The sequence below is a fragment of the Temnothorax americanus genome, unplaced genomic scaffold, assembly GCF_048541705.1.
Source record: "Temnothorax americanus isolate GAGA-0224 unplaced genomic scaffold, ASM4854170v1 Scaffold16, whole genome shotgun sequence".
Classification (NCBI taxonomy): Eukaryota; Metazoa; Arthropoda; class Insecta; order Hymenoptera; family Formicidae; genus Temnothorax; species Temnothorax americanus.
In genome coordinates, this window is record NW_027509297.1 from 887,640 (window position 1) to 900,974 (window position 13,335).

General features: G+C 32.1%; 4 protein-coding genes across 7 annotated transcripts; 1 reads left to right on the plus strand and 3 right to left on the minus strand.

Annotated features, from left to right (window-relative positions):
* The first annotated feature begins 303 nt into the window (after window positions 1-303).
* Atf6 (bZIP_ATF6 domain-containing protein ATf6) lies at window positions 304-4,793 on the plus strand. Of its 2 annotated transcripts, XM_077402519.1 has the most exons (9): window positions 304-529; window positions 642-845; window positions 1,513-1,701; window positions 1,768-1,943; window positions 2,028-2,247; window positions 2,584-3,140; window positions 3,240-3,409; window positions 3,729-4,345; window positions 4,442-4,793. In XM_077402519.1, exons 2-9 carry the CDS (start codon window positions 761-763, stop codon window positions 4,696-4,698), a joined length of 2,271 nt encoding a protein of 756 aa, XP_077258645.1. In that variant the 5' UTR covers window positions 304-529; window positions 642-760; the 3' UTR covers window positions 4,699-4,793. The 2 variants fall into 2 exon arrangements, with proteins under 2 accessions (XP_077258645.1, XP_077258644.1); XM_077402518.1 differs by having other exon boundaries at window positions 304-845.
* An 830-nt stretch (window positions 4,794-5,623) lies between these two features.
* Window positions 5,624-6,455, minus strand: LOC143895473 (sulfiredoxin-1-like). Its single transcript, XM_077402585.1, has 2 exons — window positions 5,979-6,455; window positions 5,624-5,798 (listed from the first exon to the last, which is right to left on the minus strand). The coding sequence occupies exons 1-2, from the start codon at window positions 6,187-6,189 to the stop codon at window positions 5,650-5,652; spliced, it is 360 nt and encodes a 119-aa protein (XP_077258711.1). The 5' UTR covers window positions 6,190-6,455; the 3' UTR covers window positions 5,624-5,649.
* A 364-nt stretch (window positions 6,456-6,819) lies between these two features.
* LOC143895464 (uncharacterized) lies at window positions 6,820-9,774 on the minus strand. Of its 2 annotated transcripts, XM_077402572.1 has the most exons (5): window positions 9,526-9,774; window positions 9,274-9,449; window positions 8,843-9,204; window positions 7,670-7,974; window positions 6,820-7,548 (listed from the first exon to the last, which is right to left on the minus strand). In XM_077402572.1, the coding sequence occupies exons 3-5, from the start codon at window positions 8,949-8,951 to the stop codon at window positions 7,279-7,281; spliced, it is 684 nt and encodes a 227-aa protein (XP_077258698.1). In that variant the 5' UTR covers window positions 8,952-9,204; window positions 9,274-9,449; window positions 9,526-9,774; the 3' UTR covers window positions 6,820-7,278. The 2 variants fall into 2 exon arrangements, with proteins under 2 accessions (XP_077258698.1, XP_077258699.1); XM_077402573.1 differs by lacking the exons at window positions 9,274-9,449; window positions 9,526-9,774 and having other exon boundaries at window positions 8,843-9,259.
* Window positions 9,775-10,643: 869 nt separating this feature from the next.
* Tfam (mitochondrial transcription factor A) lies at window positions 10,644-13,333 on the minus strand. 2 transcript variants are annotated; one of them, XM_077402570.1, is made up of 6 exons: window positions 13,112-13,333; window positions 12,330-12,699; window positions 12,150-12,248; window positions 11,830-11,968; window positions 11,280-11,506; window positions 10,644-10,921 (listed from the first exon to the last, which is right to left on the minus strand). In XM_077402570.1, exons 1-6 carry the CDS (start codon window positions 13,186-13,188, stop codon window positions 10,910-10,912), a joined length of 924 nt encoding a protein of 307 aa, XP_077258696.1. In that variant the 5' UTR covers window positions 13,189-13,333; the 3' UTR covers window positions 10,644-10,909. The 2 variants fall into 2 exon arrangements, with proteins under 2 accessions (XP_077258696.1, XP_077258695.1); XM_077402569.1 differs by lacking the exon at window positions 10,644-10,921 and having other exon boundaries at window positions 11,080-11,506.
* Between the last annotated feature and the right edge of the window lie 2 nt (window positions 13,334-13,335).

The window sequence follows — 13,335 nt, forward strand, 5'->3', positions numbered from 1 at the left end:
ACAGCTTACTACAGTTATTGGCTGCGTTTCGATATATTCACTGCCAGGGCTGCGTTCCAAAATTCACTCTAGTTAACTAAAATGCTATAGTGTACGTGACGTAAACTATAAATTTTAGTTACCCAGAGTGAATTTTGGAACGCAACCCAGTACTGAAAATCTATAGTTTACGTCACGTATACTATAGATTTTCAGTACTGGCAGTGGCAGTGAATATCGAAACGTAGATCGGGCATAGCTGTCAAGGTAGTCACGTGACAGGAGTGATGGCCAACGTGGTGGGTGGTGGGCCAGGGCAATGGGCATTTTCTCGTAGCGTTTTTTCTTGGCTGCACTATTGCCCACTAGTGCAACACTAGTGCAACATTAATGCAACGCTATTGGGTAGTGCAGGGCAGTGCAGGGCGATAGTGCAGCCAAGAAAAAACGCTATCAGGAAACACTTGACGCTGTCGACTTTTACGTCGAATGCTACGCTTGTCACTTGAGTTGTATCTCGGTGACGCCTATAGCCACTAAAATCGCAACGGTAAAATCACCACGAATATAAACATATACGTTTAATGTGTATAACATATTTGTTTTGTACGTTATACATGTTTACATTTTTTTCCGGTCCGTGTACAATAAAATTCGCACAGCTCTCGGTATATTATTAATTCGAGTTTAAATTTTTTTCACCGTGAGTGTGTTCCAATATATAAAAAAGTCCGAGTTTACCATTGTTTACCATCGAGACACGCTTCGTTGGGCGGAAACAATGCCGAGCATCGAGTTTGGACAACGGAGCAGCGGCGGCATCGCGGCGTCGGAGGCACAAATGTTTTCAGAATTCGAATTTTTAGGTTAAGTATTATATAGTATTTTTCGATTAAATGTTATTATATATTGATTATCTATATGTGCAAAACGTTCAAGTATGTGATATCATAATTTCACGCAATGTTTTGCACATTGATAACGGGATATCTCTTGTTTACTTCTGTATATTGTCATCTCGCAGTCTATTAACCCTTCGTAGTCACACATTGGTCCATTGGACCCAAATTCATTTGGATCTAAATATCAGCTAAATGCCTAGCTCAAAATGGGGCTTGGTCCACCATCTACAAGAGTTTGAAGTATCCTCTGTAGGTAGAGATCGTTAATCATATACTCGTTCATGATTTTTTATTTCAACATGTTGCCATTTGATTTCTCATAAAACCGTAGTTTAACTTACATTCTAGAATGTTCAAGGTATGTTCCAGAATTATTAGAACTCGATCGGACCAATACCATTAGAATGGCAACCATTCAAAATCGACTGGGTCCATATGACCCAGTGTGACTAACACGGGATTCTAGAGAAGTGTGACTACGAAGGGTTAATGCATATTTTCATCCGTGTCGCTTGCTGGAAAATGTTCATTGTAACGTTACATGCAAGGAGTAAAATAAAATAAAATAGAATATCCGAGCTCGCATTGTTGCAACAATTAGCCAGTAATTATCAGAATGTTCCTTTTGCAGAAGGAAGCAGTCAGTTTATTTCCGACGACCTTTTTCAATCATGGAGTTCCGAATTAGGGATACCTATCGTACCAGAGGAAGATACAATCCTGGATTACGATAAAGATACGAATGAAGGGGTGAAAGACATATTCGACTTATGGACCCCCTTTAAACAGCTCGACTTTGTTGGTGCACAAAGTAACTCAAGTACGTGTCAAAGTACCCAGCTTTTAAAACTTAATCAATTCTTTACCATCTCGATATTTTTTATAGGATTGGAAGAAATAGAGATACTAAATAAAATTAAGTTTGAACCTGAAAGCCCAGGTGCACAATTCCCATTATCGCCCAGTAGCCTGAATCATTCGGAATCTAGTGATTCAGATAGACAAGTGAGATGTTCGATGCAAGAATTGTCAAACTGTGAGATCCAAAATCTAAAAACAGAGGTATATGCTGCAGCATGTGTGTAGTTTCGAAGAAAGATACAAAAGTCTGAGCCATACTTAATAACTGAATTTTTTTTCTTTCAGTTTACTTTAGAGACGCCGTTAATTTCTTCTCCGCAATGCGTATCTCCATTATCGCAATCATCTCAATCGTCTTCAGGTACATCAAGTGTAATGCAACAAGTTAAATTCATACCTGTTAACGAGGAAGACATAGAGCCTACAAAGTACATTCTCGCAAAAGCGGATTCTGCGAAACGCGCTCATGTCCAACCCATAAACATTGCACAACATATAAAATATGGTAAAGATAGATTACTTTTTTATGTGAATGTAAAATGATTCTCTAGTAACATGTTATTATAAAAAAATTTTTACTATCTTGGAAATTACTTAATTCAAATACATAACTTACTATTAAATATCAGAATTATTGAAAGATTAACTCAGTATGTTTCTTTTTATCTCAAAGAAACAGTTTTTATCATTATGAACAATTGATTATTTTCAAAGTCATCAGTGAAGCTTGTAATATTCAACGTATTTGATACTTATTGTTTTCAATAAACATAACTAAGAGAATCATCTTTTATATGCATGGCATATATGTAAAGAGTATTCATATTTTTAATATCTACAGAAGAGCCTCAAAATACTATTTTCCTTCAAGACATCGCCACATTCGCACAGAATGCAAATTCACAGCACGTATTGTATCCCTCAAAACTTCGGATATTACCGAATAAACAGAAAAATTCATTGAATATCAGCACAAATGATAAAAAAACGAAAACCGCATCCTTTACATTACCGCAAAACGTAAAAATAATCAATACCGTATCAAACATTTGCCCAACAAATACTACCGAGTCAATAGACGCTTCTACTATTTTAAACAATGGATCTGTGAAATGTAACGACATTGTTGTTGCAAACAAAACCATGAGTTATACGCCATTTCAAGTAATGCGGAATAGAATAAACTCCAATTCATTAATTGTACCGAATGAAGCAATTGATCTCATGAATTCGCCAAAAAATAATCAGGAATATAAATTGAAAGCATTAAAAAGACAACAAAGAATGATAAAAAATAGAGAATCTGCTTGCCTCTCACGAAAGAAGAAAAAAGAATATGTATCTTCTTTGGAGAAACAAATATCTGAGTTGAAAGAAGAGAATAAACAACTAAAATTGGTAAACAATCTATGCATGTGTAGATATATACATTACATTTTTATATAAATTTGTAATAAAAAGTATAAATTAATTTTCAATAATATTACATTTTTTTAGGAAAATTCCGTCTTAAAACAGAGACTATCAAAAATGGAAAACAATATAATAGATAATAATAACGTACATAAATATTTAAGTTTTAAGCCTTTGAAAAAGAAAGCAAAGGAAGGCATGTATCTTTGTCTTGGTATAATTTTTCTGATATCTTTCAACATTAATGGTTTTAAGTAAGTACTACAATGCAATCTTTTTGAAGAAATAGGTTTTATTTTTTAGAGAGAGCTTAATTCAATTTCAACATTAACGTAATTGTTTTATATTTTTACAATATCTCTATACAATAAAATCTGAATATGTTAGATATCTATTATTTTTCATGACACATAAATAAAAGAAGAAAAGTTTTTTCTTAAAATTTGAAATATTCTTTAAAGTCAATAGAAATATTTTGAGTTTTTTTTAGTTAAGCAAATTATTGTATATTTTACACAGATTATATTTTACACATGACACCTAAAAATAAAACATCTTTTATTTCTGTTTAAGGGAACCACTTTCACAAAATGTACATTTTAAAACTGAATCTGACAGTTTATCGATACCTATAGCAGAAGATAAACATAATAGAAGATTGTTCTGGTCGGTTGATGATAACAATATGGAGGATCAAATTGAAGAAAGTTTTAATAAAAGTGTACCGATACACCACCAACCAATATGTCCGATGTATATTAATCAGAGTGAGTCGATACGTTTAGATAGCGAGTTGAGACGCTGGATCGTTGGTGAATCTGATCGAGATAATCAGACTGCTCTAAGGAAAACGAAGTTACAAACAGATTCGTTAAATGTGTCGTTGTCAAGGTCGCCACTGGTAGAAAAAGCAAGAAGAAAAGTGTATTTATCACGAGATAGGAAAATAAAAACTATGCACAAAATGATCGATATTCCTACCGTTGCTCAATATCCAGATAATAACGCGATTGAAATCTTTTCTCCGATATTGAGTGAACATGCGTCTTTATTTGAAGCTTTAGGAAGAAAAGACGATACATTTTATGTTGTCTGGTTTAGTGGCGAACATTTATTATTGCCGGCTTCCCGGAAAAATAACACAGCTAGACCTAAAATGTCTTTAGTTCTACCCACTGTGTCTATAAATGGCAAGTAATGTTAATTTTATATGGATATACATACGACTGTGTGTAACAATACGTAGCAACAATACACAGTATTGCAATAACGTCTTTCTCTTTCAGGTACGTTTTCGACGCCACCTAATCATATAACAATGATGCAAATTGATTGTGAAGTAACCAATACACAACTGCTACATTTACAACAGTCCATCATACCTGTCCATTTGCGAAACAGTAAACCTACGAGTCAATCAAATCAATCTAATTCTGTTGAGGATATAGACAATTCATCCACAGATAATACCACTAGAAATTATAAACCGTACTTTTTGAAAGAAACAAATCGAAAACAACGATATAGAAAGCACTTGCAATGATTATAAAGATTATAAAGATAAAGAAATTTTGTTAGAAATTTTGAAGTTTTACGTAGATAAAAATACTTAAGTATATAGTATAAGTATGTTCCTAGTCCTAATGCGAAAAATATAAAAGATATTAATGATATACAATATAACGATAATATATCGTACTTGTTTATGCAATAATGCAATTATATTGTAATTATTATACTGTAGTTACACAATAATAATTATACTTCGAATCATAATGTATTTGCACCATTCTCTTCACGATTAACTTTTTCAAACTTTTCTTATTTATCGTTTTTAGAAGAAATGTTATGAAATTTATCGAGAAAAATATAAATATATATGATTGTTTTTACATACTTATTATTTTATTCATAGAAAAAAGTACCCCATTATGAGATAGGCTCGCGTAAACGTAGTAATAGACACATATGGTACGTACATGTGAGCAGCAGAATAAGAAATAGAACAAAAGAGTCGTTTTGGAATAAAACATAGAATAAACATTCTTACAAGAAATTAAATTTCTATGGAAAGATATCAATTTATTCTTTATTCTTAGATAATTGTTTGTAATAATAGCAAATTAATAACAATTAAGTATAGTTTGCATTAAATTGTTTTATTCCAAGTTAATTTGATCACTTAGCTTTCCAATCTTTATTATAAAAAATTATATTATCTGTAGAAATATATTTATACGCTGTAAATATAGCTTTTTTCTCAAATAATATGTGCAGCAATGTTACTATAAAATCAATTTAACTTTATTATTGCACATTAATTATTATTTTTCTTCAAATTATATTATGCAATGTGTATAATATAATAGTACGTAGTGAAAATATATATATTAAACATTTTTGCATGCTGTGTGTGTGTGTGTGTGTGTGTGTTCATATAGCAATGCAATTAAGTCATACGCGCGGAGTTCATCTATAAATAATATGTTTGGAATCACTTCAAGTCTGGAGTAGAATTTCCCAGATAACATCGTAAATCCGTCAAGGTTGACTGAATTATCTTGGCTTTAATGGACATTTTACCTAATCGTTGATGGGCGGTATAACGATGACAGCCACCAAAAGAGTAATAATAGTCACCACCTAAACACAATATGATAATTTTAATCGTCTCTCCTAGCTCTACATGCTTCGCAACCGTCTAATCTCGTTTGTTTAAAAGTTTCAACATTAGCACGATAAACAATAATTCATAAATTCAATAAGAATTATAACAACTATATATACATTTCGCGCAACTACTTTGACAACTTATATTCCCACCTTCGGTCCCTTTAATCCACAATACGTCGATGGGCGGTACCGTGTGCTCAGTCTCGACGTTTTTCAACGCGCCCATCAAACTTTCGACCTTTTCCTCGTTCACCACGGCAGGGAAAGGTCTGATAATTACGTCCATCGGAATGTCGTGCACCTCTGCGCGAGGACTCGAATGAATCGAGCTGGCTACTTGACACATACTCCTTCGTATCATTTTATATTACTTGACGCTTTAGACGATCTCGCGATGATCTCACGTGGTCACGTGTGTCACGTGTGCATTGATGATTGTGCAAATAAACGATCAATCTACGGAGACTTCCTAAAATTATATTAATTTGCGCTCTCGAGAAAAAAAAAACGGATTTATACTGAGCGATCGACTTTACTACTGCATCAGAAATTGATGAGGATGTTATATAACGAACAGGTTGAAAACACCTCAACTTCCGAAAGAAAAGAAAGAGAGGAAAGGTGAATCGTACAAGACGTTCAGCTAAACTGAACAGGCTTATTTACATCATATGTATTATGTATATACATGTACACATGCACCGTGCACCGATAAGATACCTCCAGGTACCTCGATGCTATGCTATTGAATCTCTTCTCGGTAATCTCGGTTACAAATCAATACAAATACTATCAATATATAGATACGGTTGTATCTCGTGCCAACTTTCAAAAATAAAGAAAAAGTATATATACCTAAGAGAAATTATTTTTGAAGAAATTTCAAACTAAATTAGAAAGCTATCATATACGTTTGTATATAATTTCTTGCTTATTGTATTTTTTACTTATAGATTAGGATTATATATATATAAGATTGTAATAAGATTGTAAAATTAGGTTCATCTCAGTTTTTTTACTCATCTTTTTTTGTATTTACATATATATTTTCATAAAATAGAGAGAGAATATTGATTACATAATAATCGTTAATCAATTGCACTTTGTTTTTACATGACCCTATCCAAGCGCTTAAAAATAAAGATAACTCTAGTAACCGTAGAAAAGAACAAGAAGAGATCTTAAAAACGCGTTGCGAATTTACAGCATCGACATAAATATGAGTTACAAAGAGCAATTACATTTATGTACAAAATCTATTTTAAAATTAGATTTATTATAATATATTACATGTATTCTAGAGGAAAATTAATGTGTTTTTATACGACACTTGTACATATATGCCACATAATGAAGATACATTTTAAGAACTCTTGTCTTTTTAATATTGTACAAAATTCCCAATAAATAATTCCACTTTATTTTTGCTCACTCAATTATCAAACATAAATTATGCATTTATTGGGTACTGTGGCATCGTGAGAGAGCAATAATGAATAATGACATAGCGCATTAATACAAAACTAAACATATATAAACCGAAATCATTGAGCACTGTCGTAAATAACGTGAGTGATACTTTAAACATATAAATTAATCTAGGTTTGACATTGCACAATATCAAAGCAGCAACTAATAGATTGCCGTCTTGTGCCTCGTATAATGTCGTACAGCTGTATAGACGTCCTACCGTCAGTAACAAAAAAGGTATAATAACTGTCTGTAAGTATTAACAATACATGTAATAAGTTATTGACATGGATATACAATGAAATATAAAGTAAGATTATATATATATATATATATATATATATATATATATACACACAATATATGCATACCTTCCCAAATAAATTGTCATATTTCAGCACTAGAAAAATATTGACGATCCCAGCTAGCAGGACAAGATTGATACGATTGAGTAATAATGTATATAATATAAATTTCGACTTAGATATTTGTCTTGGTGAATGTATATTTTTATCGCTGGTATCATTTGAAAAGCCTTCATGTTCGTCGTCGAATCTTGTACAATCTTGCGGTTTCGTATTGCCACTGATATTGCATATAAGACCGTTTCTGATATTGTCCTCCTCAAAATTCGATTCCGCTTTAAGACTGTGGCTTTCCACTCGTGGATCGTTATCTGCAAAACATTCTTAAACTGCATCTGTGCAAGTATCAAATATCTACATACATTAGAAAGATATTAGTGAGGATAAATATTGTTCGTACAAAATATTTGAAGAAACCGCAGCAAAAATAGATTTAAAAAAAGTTTTCTTTCTATGCTGTAACATGTTGCTGTAAAATGTTGGCCACGATATACCAGGATAGGGTGTTTTATTAACATTTAAGCTTAGAATACTCATTGTCAATGATTGAAACCAATGTAATTTTGGTGAGCCTAGATTAATCTAAAATTAAATTTAGCAAAATAATAGTGGTTTGAATTCCTGGTTGATACATCAATGTTTCCTTTTTAGTTGCTATACGACGTAAGCATATGGCATCTTGTAACAGCTACTTATTCAGAATTACGTTTGTCTCTTTCTACAACTTGACAAAATAATCCACATTGAGAAGACAGAAAGACAGATATGTAGATTAAAATAGGATGTGGTACAATGGTGATGTACAATGGTTGGCAGAATGGTGTCAGAAACATAGTAAAGTTTATTAACAAAATAAGGACGGCAGATTGATAACGGAAATCAAGCAGACTTTGATGTACCTGCTATATATAATGTAGGGTCTGTTTTCTATTGCTGAACGGGGGGCTGCACTAGTTCGGCAATAGAAAACAGACTCTTGATCTTTTTTACTCCACATTGAAAAGAAGAAAATAAACTCTGAACTATATATAGTGCAGCCAGGGTGTGTTTGTCAAGATCTTTTGCGTTTAAAGTGCCATTAGATTTTCGCAAAACTTGAATTGTGTATTTACTCTCGTGCGCCTCGTATTAAATCTGATTACAAACATGTTCCTGCTTCGACGTGTTGGTTATATTTACCCTTGATTTCGCCCGGACTGATCCTTCCTGTAATTTTGCGTAGACGACTTTCTGAGTTTTCTAATATTCGTCGCCTCCTCGCTTCCCTCCTGGCGTCGGTCTCGGCCATCGTCGTGTTTAACAATTAAATTGAGTAGTTTAAATACGCGTCGACAGCTAATACGCGATACGCGAGTCCACGGTCCACGTGAGCTTTTTGCAACGTGTACCACATATACCATATACCATCAAACTTACTTGACTGCGCGTCAATCGAGGAGGTTAGCGAAGCAAGGCATTTGTTCACGATACGAATGATGTGGAACTGAAAACACGTTTTTGCTGTTCTTCTTTTTCTCCTTCTTCTTGATAGTAGATCTATTCTGTCAATATCAGATATTTGCAAGATCAAAAGATGATTTGAGGTTAGGTTGAATTGACTATATATTCACCTCATCAGCCTATCAGGGTTTTTACTTGAGCGATTTGCGAACAAGATGAATTCTATGACCAAAATTTCATTTGAAATGTGTATCGCAATGATTTCGAGTAGAGATTTTGCTCGAGACTCGTGTAGATTTGTCGTGGAAACTCAGAGATGCTTGCACAGCATTTATTTAATGTTTTTCTAAAATATATTTCTAATTAACAACGGGCAATATCATATGTATATTTAATTTCATTTAACACATGCTTATACGTACATAACGCTGTATGCATCATCTTCGTCTTATACGGTTTAAAAATATGAAGCATTCAAAACACAGAACTAAAAAATAGACAATAGGTATCAGAACGACTTGAATCAAACTCTAATTAATTTAATCGCCGCTCTGCATCGATCTATTAATTATTTGGATAGAATGGCAAGAAATTCCGCCAGTTGGATCGATTTCTGATCAAGTTAATTGAAGTTTAATCAGAGTCATTTTTATATTAAACTAGAGAAAAAAATAGAAGCATATGTGACATTCAAATGTGAAGCATATGTAACATATACTCCAATACAATCAAATATCCCTATTATCTTGGATCAAACAATTTCTCTATCCTTAATCTTATCTTCTGTCTTTAATTCGCTTGTCATTCTACGCGCGGTCATGTAATCGAGCAACAGACGTGAAATAGAAGCAACGCAGGAAATAGTGTTAAGGATACGAAAATTCAGATCGTGAAGAATACAAAGGAGATAAGAACAAATGTTTCAAACGGGAAAGTTCGACTGTATTGTGTCAATTTGATTGATCACGTTTGTTTTCTGGACGCTCTCTTCAAATAAACTGCACCTATTCTGTCTATCAAACGCAATGAGCGCACATGTGTAGAACCAAGAAATTACAAAATAAAAATAAGAAATAAGAAGTTAATTTCAATATATGAAAAACGCTTCTCAGCTCACAAAAAAAAAGAAATAAAGAATCGAGCTATAGTACAGTTTTTCCACATGTTGAATCTTTTATTCCATACATTTATGTCCCTTCTTAAAATAGAGAAATTCGACTATGATGTTGTAGATGTGAGAGCGCTGTGATGTTTTGATTTCATGCTTTTCGAATATAAGTGGAGATCTCGAGGAAGAAACCCGAAATAGGTTCGTTCAATTCCAAATCAAAATTAGGAAAGTTAAATGTAAACCACGTAACATGGATATGGACGGTGATAAGGATATGATATTGATGTTATCTAAACTGAAAAAATATTGTGATTATAAGAAAGTATATTATAGTTTTTAGTTACTATATGGATGGTAAGCATGATAAGTATTTATAATTCACAAACATATTATAAAATTGTACATACGCATATGAAAAAGAAGAAATAGTAAGATGAAAGATAACTCATGTTATTTCAAGATAAATTTCACAATCCTTAATGATGTAAATATAATGAACATACAAATTGTACATACGCATTTGAAAAAGAAGAAATAGTAAGATGAAAAATAACTTATGTTATTTCAAGATAAATTTCACAATCCTTAATGATGTAAATATAATGAACATACAATATACATATATAAAATATTGACAGTATAAACCATCATATGCATCTGCTGCTGCCATCATCATAATAGTCACCTCATTTGGGTTAGTATAATTTCTATAAAAAGCAAGAGGAAAGATAAGCTCGTTAGAGTATAAGCACCTAAAAAAATGTAACTTAAAGTATTGATATTTGATGTTAATTTCTATATATTATGTGCAAAGGATTTATTATAACTATTTAACATAATAATTAAGGAATATTTTACACAGAAATGACGGTTACATAAATTTATTACGGAAATAAAATATATTATATTGTACGTTACAAAGTGTGCATAATGTATAAAAATAAAATACAAGTTAGGTATCTAATAGGTTTCGGTATACACGAACGATGCTTACTTCATAAGATCAAAAACGCAAAATATCGATATCAGAATACCAACTATGCCAATAAATATGTAGTCGCTTACCGTCTTCCAGTTTTCACTAATCTCTTTTAGAACTGTCACAACTCTTTTCCACGTAGAGACAAAATATGTATATATCTGTGTACGTATATGTGTATCATGAGGTTGTATAGTTGTCTTTTTAACATCGTTTATCGATGTATCTATTGCCGTATTCCGTTTCATCGCAGTTTGTAAAGCACGTTTGCTAACGTAAAGTTCCAAGCCCTCTGCAGACCCGTGTCGTTGATCTAAATAGAACGTAAATGTTTTATTATTTAACAGCATAATTATAATTTAACTACATATATATAAATATAATCTTTTCTAGTTAATGCAATCTTCTTATTACCAATGTTAGTATCAGGATCATTTCCAAATGTACACTGTGCGGTATCAGTGCCCCAACCTATTTTAATATTCTCTTTGTTTTTTATTCTAATATTGGAGAAATTTGCAGCAATGGACTCAGCGATGGACATACTACATTGGTTGGGGCACTCCGAATCCTATTTTTCACGTTTACGAGTCTCGGGTTCACGTTTAACATTGGATTTTACAAAATTATAATGACCTGCTTTAATCATATCTTCCTCCCATTTTTTCATCTCAATCTTATATTTTTCTAATAAATCTTTTGCTTCTGCGTTATACTTATTTTTATCTTCCGTCGTCATATTTCTCCATTCTTCAGTCACATTATTTATCCAATCCTAGAAATATGTAGAAAAAAGTTATTTAAAACATCCTTAAAAATAATCTCGAAAATTTTAGATACCTATCTTGTTAGATACATATTTTTGTGTAAAAAAAATGTGCAAAAGTTGAAATATATTTAAAAAAATTTAGATTAAAATATAAGCTACAGATTTAGAAGTCATGTAATTAACTTACTCTGTATAGTTCTTGTGGCTTTTTGGTAAGCCTTTTATTTTGCAAGAATAACATAAAGGTAGATAATGGTCGTTTTGGTTTCCCAAGTTCTGTAAGTTTCTGCCAAAAAATAAGAATATGTCGCATAATTTGAAAATATTTGTATATATGTATAATAAACATTAATCTTAATATAAATACTTGTTTAACTTCGCCCTTGTTCAAAGCATATCCTTTCTTCAATAATTCTTGTACTATTTCCATCTTCTGTTCATCGGTTAAAGAATTCTCATAATCCTTTAATTTCTGCTTGTACACAGAACTTTGTTCAAAATATTGCTCCTGAAAATTCTGCTTTGTCTTTGAGTCAATTTCCGCCCATTTCTCTGACGCCTTTTTTATGAGTTCTTTTGATTTATAATCGGGATACTCTTTTTGCAACTCATTTCTCACAGCGTTATAATATAACAGAAATGCATTCGGAGGTTTTTTTGGTTTTAGTGGTAAGGAATCTTTTTCTATCCCGTGTTTCGATTCAAATGTAGTAAAATCTTGCGCAGAAGCAAATTCCCTGATAAAAAATTTTAAATTTTTATTCATTGTAATTTTCAAGATATCAAGCTTAGTCTTTTACATTGTATTTTATTTATTTATGTGCAACTTGAAAATATATAGACAAAGTTGAAAAATATTACACAAATGTGTTTTATCTCTGTTATCTTAATATTACATATATTTCATGTATATTAATCTATCAAAATTTACTGTGGGGTCTTGACCTAACCACAAAAATTAAATTATCACGTGGTAATCTCCATATGATTATAAATCGCTATAACGATTTCCATGCTACCGGAAAAGTTTTGCTTGTTCTTATTTCATGAAATATTATAAATATGTTGTCCCCGTAATTTATAAACATTTGAAAACTGTTATACAGATTTAGATTATCGATTATAGAAAAGAGAAATAATTTTCTTTACCTAATACAAAAGAAATTTAGCGGATTGAGCTGTTTCCTATTAAGAGGAAACAGTAACCTGCAGGTTGCCGTAATCATGGTACACGTGATTTCGGTCAATCAGGCAATCTGAAACAACTTCGAACGACTCTTCCAGAGATACTTATTTCAATATTTCGCCAAGAAACGGATCAGAAGTGGTTAGAACACGAGACCAAACGAAATTTAACGAGAGGTTTGTTCTTT

Bases quoted from the DNA above. Each gene is read 5' to 3' on its own strand.
- Atf6 (XM_077402518.1), top strand. From the start codon at position 761: ATGCCGAGCATCGAGTTTGGACAACGGAGCAGCGGCGGCATCGCGGCG. The intron at 2,248-2,583 runs GTAAAGATAGAT...TAATATCTACAG, and splicing joins TGCACAACATATAAAATATG to AAGAGCCTCAAAATACTATT. The intron at 3,141-3,239 runs GTAAACAATCTA...ACATTTTTTTAG, and splicing joins AGAATAAACAACTAAAATTG to GAAAATTCCGTCTTAAAACA.
- LOC143895473 (XM_077402585.1), bottom strand. From the start codon at position 6,189: ATGATACGAAGGAGTATGTGTCAAGTAGCCAGCTCGATTCATTCGAGT. The intron at 5,799-5,978 runs GTGGGAATATAA...TATTGTGTTTAG, and splicing joins GTGGATTAAAGGGACCGAAG to GTGGTGACTATTATTACTCT.
- LOC143895464 (XM_077402572.1), bottom strand. From the start codon at position 8,951: ATGGCCGAGACCGACGCCAGGAGGGAAGCGAGGAGGCGACGAATATTA. The intron at 7,975-8,842 runs GTAAATATAACC...AATGTTTTGCAG, and splicing joins CAGTCCGGGCGAAATCAAGG to ATAACGATCCACGAGTGGAA. The intron at 7,549-7,669 runs GTATGCATATAT...TAATACTTACAG, and splicing joins ATGACAATTTATTTGGGAAG to ACAGTTATTATACCTTTTTT.
- Tfam (XM_077402569.1), bottom strand. From the start codon at position 13,188: ATGATTACGGCAACCTGCAGGTTACTGTTTCCTCTTAATAGGAAACAG. The intron at 12,700-13,111 runs GTAAAGAAAATT...ATTTTTTATCAG, and splicing joins CTAAATTTCTTTTGTATTAG to GGAATTTGCTTCTGCGCAAG. The intron at 11,969-12,149 runs GTAAGTTAATTA...ACATATTTCTAG, and splicing joins AGCCACAAGAACTATACAGA to GATTGGATAAATAATGTGAC.